The sequence below is a fragment of the Sorghum bicolor genome, chromosome 3 (genome assembly GCF_000003195.3).
Source record: "Sorghum bicolor cultivar BTx623 chromosome 3, Sorghum_bicolor_NCBIv3, whole genome shotgun sequence".
In the NCBI taxonomy this organism is placed as follows: domain Eukaryota; kingdom Viridiplantae; phylum Streptophyta; class Magnoliopsida; order Poales; family Poaceae; genus Sorghum; species Sorghum bicolor.
In genome coordinates this window covers 61,846,228-61,853,797 of record NC_012872.2, presented here as the reverse complement: position 1 = coordinate 61,853,797, position 7,570 = coordinate 61,846,228, and the positions used below count along the sequence as shown (strand labels likewise).

Here is a 7,570-nt window from a genome sequence, read left to right as displayed (position 1 = left end):
GGTATAAGGTTTTTTTAGCCTTCTTCTAGCTCACTCATATAATAGTTATTTATTCACTATTAATACATAACTCACTTATCTCTCTCATAAATTTTTTTGGTTTTTAAGCTGGTTGTAAGCTTACAACTTGTTTCTCCTCTCTCTTTTTCCTTCTCTCCTCCACCTCAGCATTTAGCCAGCTTACAGCCTATTATAATATTTGCTCTAAGAAAACTAAGGGAAATCAATGCGTTTGAGGTGAGAGAGGAATTGAATGCATTTATATTTAAGTAATTTATAGCATGCATATGTGACATAAACAGTATATATAAGAGTAAGTATTATAATGGACTATAACTGTAAGTCGGCTAAATGCTGAGGTGGAGAAGAGAAGGAAAGATAGAAAAGAGAAGCAGGTTGTAAGCTTACAGGCAGCTTAGAGCATCTCCAACAGCTTGGTATTTCAACATGATATCCTACCAAATTTGCTAAAAGCATAAAAATCCTCCTCCAATAACTCCTTATCTCAACTTGCTAAATTTCCCAAGTTGCTATCCAGAGGTTTCTACTGCCGAGATTTGTCAAGTTGCTATCCCAAGTTGCTATCCCGAGCGCAACTTGTTGGAGACACATATTCTTTTACCAAGTGAGCGGGTCCCATCTGTCATCCTCTATTTTTACCAAGTGAGAATAGCAACTTATTGGAGACACATTCTTTTTTCTTTTGCTAAACAAATTAGCAACTTGCTATAACTCAAGATTTGACAAGTGAATTTTACCAAGTTGTTGGAGATGCTCTTAGGCACAGGAACCAAGAAACTTTGTGAGAGAAATAAGCGGGCCATGTATTAATAGTGAATAACTAACTATTGTATAGGTGGGTTGTAAGAAGGCTGCAAAAAATCTTACACCTAGTAAGTGGGCTGTATTATTAAACTTACTCTAAGTGATGTGTCACGAAGTATGCTCACGGTACAAACGTACAAGTAGGCAAGTAGCTAGCGCTCGAGAGCTCCTTCACCTTCCTGATCGTCGAAGTTAACACATTTGTCTTCTGACCATATGTTGTAGCTGACTGATCTTGGTGATGTGCGTGAAATCTCTTGTCCTAACTTTGAGGATGGTGGTGGATATTTCAAATCTTAAGAAACTGCTGCAACATTTATATTCATAAGTAGTTTTCTATGAGAGCTCTCAGTAGAAGTAATTGATATGGGATGTGCGGCTTCGGTGTATGTAGAGTAATGACCAAACTCTGGCATGACCTTTACTTCAGAGGAAGGCGCATGCAAGTTTTATAATGCATATGGTGGAAAAGTCGGGTTTAGTATCAAGAAGTGCCACACTAAACAAGTTTTATCTTCGAAGTCGTCTTCCTCTTCGAGAAGTGCCCATCGCGCGTCATCTTCCTCCCAAAGTCCCACACCTAGGAGCCAGCAGGAAAAGGAAACAAATCAACATCTTGTTGTGAGCTGGGCGGCGAGCGCGCGCGGCGCCATGGCGAGCAACATGGCATCCGGCGGCGAGTACAAGAACGGCAGCGACCATGACGACGTGCTGCAGAAGCCGCTGCTGCCCAACAGCGGGAGCTGGTACCGGATGGGGATGGTGTCGCCCCAGTCCAGCCTCAACACCATCGACACCTTCTGCATAGCCGTCCTGCATGAGTCCCACGTCTTCGCCTTCCTCTACACGCTCATTGTCGTGCTCGACCCGTTTAATTTCACTAGCGGCTGCTCCTCCCCGACGCAGGCTAGCATCAAGATCTTGGCGACCTGTGCTGCGCTAATTCCTTGAGACAATTCCGAGACCATCCAAACACTGGAATTGGAGGACATTAACATCCAAACGGGCACTTAGATATTTGTTAGAGCATCTACAGCGATCCTCTTTTTCTACTCTTCAATGAAAAAAAACTACGGCCTTGTTTAGTTCCGAAAAATGAAAAGTTTTCGGTACTGTAGCACTTTCGTTTGTTTGTGACAAATATTATTCAATCATGGACTAACTAGGATCAAAAGATTCGTCTCGTGATTTACAGCTAAACTGTGTAATTAGTTTTTGTTTTCGTCTATATTTAATGTTTCATGCATGTGCCATAAGATTCGATGTGACAGGAAATCTTGAAAACTTTTTGGTTTTCAGGGTGAACTAAACAAGGCCTACTTTAAAATGGAGACCCCTCCTCCCCTAATCTACTCTGGAATTATTTTGGAGGTCTCGTCATTCCAACCGTTTTCCAAACTCAACCCCAATAAGATTTTTTTTCTCATTTCCTCAAAATCTAGCCTCCGATCTCTCAAATAAAATGGAGACCCCTCCTCCCCTAATCTACTGTTTTTTTGCCATTAGCGAATGAATTTTCTTATTCCACTAAAATGAACCTTTAAAACCCCAAAACATATTTTGTATCTCCCCATAACTAGTTTTTGGGCTTGAAGTTTTCTCCTACTGCTGGAGATGCTTTTATAGCCTTCTTTAGGAATGTCAAACTTTATTTCCTATAAATATAAATTTTATTTCCTATAAATCTAATCGAACTTAAAAGGAATTAATTCTTTCCAATCCTACCGTTGCCATTCTGTCCAGCTCCAGTCCAGTTCGCTCTGAGGCTGGCAAGAAGCTCCACTCGCCAGCTCCCCGTGGTGGGTCTTTTGACCGGCCCGCCCATGCCCTGAGGCTGTCTCCAATAAGAAACCCATATGGAACCCAAAACCAAAATAGTTTTCCAACACAATATCTATAGCCTCTAACAGAATACCCATACAGAAGACCCATTTTGGGTATCAGGACAGACATAACCCAAATTTGGGTATCCTCTCTCCTCGAGACCCATTTGCAGAGAGTGTTGTGTTTTAGGTCTTGTTGTTGGAGAAGACTAAAAATAGGTATGGAACCTTTTACCTGTAGCGCTACCCAAAGGACAAATAGGTCTTGTATTTTGGGTGACGGTTGTTGGAGATAGTCTCAAGGAGCAATCTGACCTGTGGAACCTAATCTGGCCTTCCTAAAAAGGCGTGTAAAAGAATGAACTTTTTGGTAGACGTCCAGCTATGCTGCATGCGCACCGCAGAGTGGCACCGAGGACCGAGCCGTTGCGATTGCGACACTGGCAGTCTGGCACTGCCTCCATTTTGAAACGGACATGGCTGGCACCAGCCACCAGACGCCCAAGCCCAAATCCGAACCGTCGCTTCCAATTCTTTCCTCGATTATATTTTTCTTTTGAGGGATTCTTTCCTCAGTTCTAGCCTTCCACAGGTTGTAGCTGCCCAAACCCACAGTGCTCTACCTGTAGCCCGCCCGAAGAATGGAAGGGGACGCGGTTCTTTCGAGCATGGATTCCCTGTGGTTCTACTCCAGCGTCTTCCTCCGCCCGTCCTCCAACTCCAAGCACAAGGAGAGCGAGTGTGCAGAAGAGCCGCAGCAAGATTCGGCATCAGAAACCAACAAGACGACCAGCGGTGGTCGCCCTTGCCAGCCCCCCAAATGCGTCAAGGAGGCGGCGGCGCAAACGGGGCGAAGAGCAGAGGGCGGAACAGTGCGAATTGCGGATGCGAGGGGCTGCAGCTGGGAGTGGGATGAGCGGATGGTCGCTTGGCAGAAGGAGCAGAGGCGGCGGGCGCGCGTTGCTGCGGCAGCCCGAGCCCGGTGCTCGCAGACGATGATGCCGCCGCCCGGAGAAGGCGTGGCCATGAAGGCGCATCTCAGGTCCTGGGCTCACGCTGTCGCTTGCTCCGTCAGATAAGGGTTCTCCGTTCAGAAATTAGGGAAAGTAAACTTTTGCTCCGTCTCTAAATAACGTCATCTCTTCATGGTTGTACTTGCGGATTATATATTGTGGTTTATGCGGTTCGTCTTTCAGGTATGATCACTTGAGGTGAGGCTCACATTAACATAACCGATTCATTTGACATAGATTATGATTGTAAGAGTAGCAAGGTGTTACTTTCTGTGTACACTTGTTTTTGCGTCTGGAATCTGAGGGAAGTCTATGGGTAATCGACCCGAGCTATCACTAACAGAGGATTTACAGGTGTACCTTGTGGAAACAGAGAGCAAATGCTATACAGGCTACAGCTCTCTGTAAACGATGATTAGGCTATACATACATGAAGTAAATTGGGGTTAAGTATCCCTGTAATGTTTCCTAAGATCTCTGATTGTTGTGTTCAGCTCACTCCTTGTTGGGCACTGCCTCTGGAAGTTTGAATGTAGGAGGCTTGTCGGCGCCTTTCCTTGAGTACTCTCGCCACCTCCTCGCTGCAGCCGCTGCTCGCTTTGCTCTCTCCTTTGCCTCCTCTTCTGCTTATTGGGTTAGCAGGAACGTTAACAAGGCTTTTTTATGTGAAGAATAGAAAACATAAAAAGTATGGGCAACTTTATAAAGACTAATAAATATGCTAGTTTTACCGTTCTTCTCGTATCTTGTTGGTGCTCCCCAGATATCACTCCATGAGCCACCCTTACTGGAATCATCTTGGCTCATCCGCCTTCTGACCTTCTCCTGCAAGATGCAGACTAGTTTATAAGAAATGCAGGGTTCATATGTCAAAATAATAATAATAAATATGTGTCATCATGTTATTCCTTTGTATATATCTAATGAGGGCAGCTATCAAGCAGAAAACTGTACCAGGACTTTGGCTTGTCTTTTCTCCCAGCGTGAGCTTGCCTGAGAAGGCAGAAAACATATTACAAGATGTGAGAAAACCGTGGCTTGTTTAACTTTGGAAGAAGTTTTATATAACTATCAACTTCAGGAAGTGATTGCATTATCGAATATCAACACAACTGTTGCAGAAAAGAGGTTGACCCATTTCAACAGGATAAGGTTAGGATATGTAAAAAAAAAGGACTGATATATTATGTAAAAAAAAGGACTGATATATTACCATCCGAAACACGTCAACTGAGCCTCCCATCCCAGCAAGCATTAATCCAACCTGTTAAGATTGAAAAAGTTTCATATACTAGCACAAGGTAGGATAACATCCATTGTTGGTTTGATATAGGTTGGTCCTATTGTTAACTAGCTGCACTCAGAATTAGAAACTCAGAAACATGATCATGCCATCGAAATTATCAGAAAACAATCGTACATTTACTCTCTCTACTCTGCGCATTTCGTCCTCAAGGAGCGAAAGTTGCGCAGCTGAAGTCCAATGAATGCAGTCAACTGGGCTGGACGAAATAAAAGTTTATCAGAACAGGTAATCAGAATACAGGACTCCAAACCAGAACAAATATTACCAAAATTTCAGTAGGGATGCTTGGATCATGGATAGATTAACGAACAAAGTCAAGGCAAAAAAAGAAACATAGATTTTGCCATTCTCACCAACTGTCAATAGCTTCTTGAATCAGTTCTGTGCTGCCTGATTGGTCATAAACTCTTGCCCGTCCGAAATCTTCCTCAATTTGAAAGACCTTAGAACACACGTTAGCACAGTTCTTGCATCCTGCAGAGAGATGTGAGCAGAACATAATTAAGAGCTCATTAAATTGAACTCAAATGCAATTTCTGTTCAGGGCAAAGCCATCAATACCTATGCAGCTAAACTCATCAACAAACACGTGATCCCGGGGTGCACTGTCATCCAAGAAAGGATTGGTTGCAGTCGCGGCATACCCATGTATCTCATCATACACTGCTCGCTGGATGGGATCTGTAAGAACCTGCTTTCACTTGCTCATGTTAGCTTGATAGCTTCACACATATTTGCAATATAGCTCCACAAAGCATGTTTAGAAAATGGCAGGATTTTATCTCCTCAGACTGTACCGTGTAAACTTCATTGATGAACATGCAGAAATTTGTCATATCAGGGTCATTCCCACTGAGATCAGGATGACATGATTTCATGCAATTGTAGTATGCTTTCTTGATCTGCTTCGGCGTTGCATCTGGCATCTGCAAACATACGAGGATTAAATTCTAAGTGTTCTACAGCAGCTTCAGGGTTGCAACAAACAGCTCCACTGCATAATATGTTTCTTCTGCTTAACCATTTCAAAATTGCTGCCACGAAGATATATTTTCAAAGTAATAATAAGAAAAAGCACCGCTTATTTTGCACATCTACAAAACTAGACAATTCAAAAGAACGGGTTTATCAGAAAAAAGGTAAACTACAAAAAGAAAAAAGAATTCTTTCAAGATGAAGCACCTACAACGCCAAGAACAGCGTAGTAATCTTCAGCGATTCCCCCCTCCGAGCTGCGGGACTCCGCCGCCACCGCTTTCACCCTCAAGCTCGTTCTTCCCCGCGTCCTCCGGCGGCAGTCCCGGTCTCTTCTTCCGGCCCCAGCCAACCCTGCGATGGCATATCGCTGTGGGCTACCGGAGCACGAGACTGGCGCTGAGGCCGCATGGAACTTGGTGCCGGTGTCCGCGAGCAGCGGTGGGGAAAGGAGAGGAGCCATCGGATGAGACGGCAGCGTGTATTGATTGATCTGGCTCCGGCGAGAGAGAGATGGAGGAGGAAGAGAAGGCGGTGTGGATCCGGTGGGGTTCGCCCTGCTCTGCTTTCCTGTCCGTTTTCTTGGCGGTTGGCGCCCGGTGTTTGTTTGGTTTTTCTCCGCCACTCCTCTCCCGCGATTTTTCTCTGCCGTTTGGCAATATATGCCAATATCCCACCTTGCCGATAATCGTATTTTGCGTTTGCTTCCTTCAACTTTCTTCGGAAATCGGAACGATCCAACAGCGACATGTCCCACTAAACATTGAAGAATGTCGGAACATGTCCCATTATGCAACGTATGCATGTTTTCTTGCCCAAAATTGTGGAGGGGAAGAGGGTGCCTGGGCTTTACTGAAGAGTTCATTTGTATCTTTCACAGTGTTTATGACCGACTAAGACATTTAGCTATCTGTATCCTAAAATAGCGGCTGCTAAGAGCTAAATTGTATATAAAAAAAACTTAGCTAAATCCTTGTCAAACAGCTATAGCTGAAGATAGTGGAAGCTATACCCGAAATTTAAAACCTTAATCTATCACGGTGGAGAAATGGATTGTCCGTAATATTTCTGGCGATGGTAGAATCTCAATTTGTTGGTGATATTGCATCCTCAGTGCCTCTACTTTTGCATTTTATGACCTTATTATCTTTTAGAGCAGAGCCCACAATTGTCATGTAAAAATCCTTGGATGAGCGCATGGGCCCTCATGAGTTTTGCCACATGTTGTACACCACACACAAATGACTAAAACATTTTTTGTCTTCAACCAGAAAGAAGATCCATTTCTGTTCTTTCGGAGGTCAGATTGTGAAAAATGCTCAATTACATGAATCACGCTGGATAAGAGGGAATAGCCTCAGCTGAAACGACATGTCCCTTTCCATCAGGTAGCGATTGACGCAGTGATCACTAATACAGAACACTGTGAGGAAACCAGCCGAGCATGTCTAATAAGAAGCTTTCTATATACTTTTCTCCTACAACTAAAAAGACTAAAGTGTGGACAACTTTTGGTGTAACTTTTTTTGGTTCGTCCATCTGCCTCCTACCCATGCGACCGTGCTAAATCAAGGAATGATTGATGCTATCCTTGTGCGACCATGCATGCCTACATGTTTCCTAATAAT

At 43.8% G+C, this 7,570-nt stretch overlaps 2 protein-coding genes across 2 annotated transcripts; one reads left to right on the top strand and one right to left on the bottom strand.

Annotated features, from left to right (window-relative positions):
• Positions 3,095-3,897, top strand: LOC8062124. Its single transcript, XM_002458395.2, has one exon. It carries the CDS (start codon positions 3,290-3,292, stop codon positions 3,725-3,727), a length of 438 nt encoding a protein of 145 aa, XP_002458440.2. The 5' UTR covers positions 3,095-3,289; the 3' UTR covers positions 3,728-3,897.
• On the bottom strand, positions 3,872-6,575 carry LOC8062123 (protein CAJ1). Its single transcript, XM_002456246.2, has 9 exons — positions 6,154-6,575; positions 5,765-5,893; positions 5,529-5,658; positions 5,321-5,441; positions 5,082-5,163; positions 4,875-4,925; positions 4,616-4,654; positions 4,393-4,486; positions 3,872-4,284 (listed from the first exon to the last, which is right to left on the bottom strand). The coding sequence occupies exons 1-9, from the start codon at positions 6,403-6,405 to the stop codon at positions 4,157-4,159; spliced, it is 1,026 nt and encodes a 341-aa protein (XP_002456291.1). The 5' UTR covers positions 6,406-6,575; the 3' UTR covers positions 3,872-4,156.

Bases quoted from the DNA above. Each gene is read 5' to 3' on its own strand.
- LOC8062123 (XM_002456246.2), bottom strand. From the start codon at position 6,405: ATGGCTCCTCTCCTTTCCCCACCGCTGCTCGCGGACACCGGCACCAAG. The intron at 4,926-5,081 runs GTACGATTGTTT...CAATCTTAACAG, and splicing joins GCAGAGTAGAGAGAGTAAAT to GTTGGATTAATGCTTGCTGG. The intron at 4,487-4,615 runs GTACAGTTTTCT...TGCATCTTGCAG, and splicing joins AAAGACAAGCCAAAGTCCTG to GAGAAGGTCAGAAGGCGGAT.
- LOC8062124 (XM_002458395.2), top strand. From the start codon at position 3,290: ATGGAAGGGGACGCGGTTCTTTCGAGCATGGATTCCCTGTGGTTCTAC.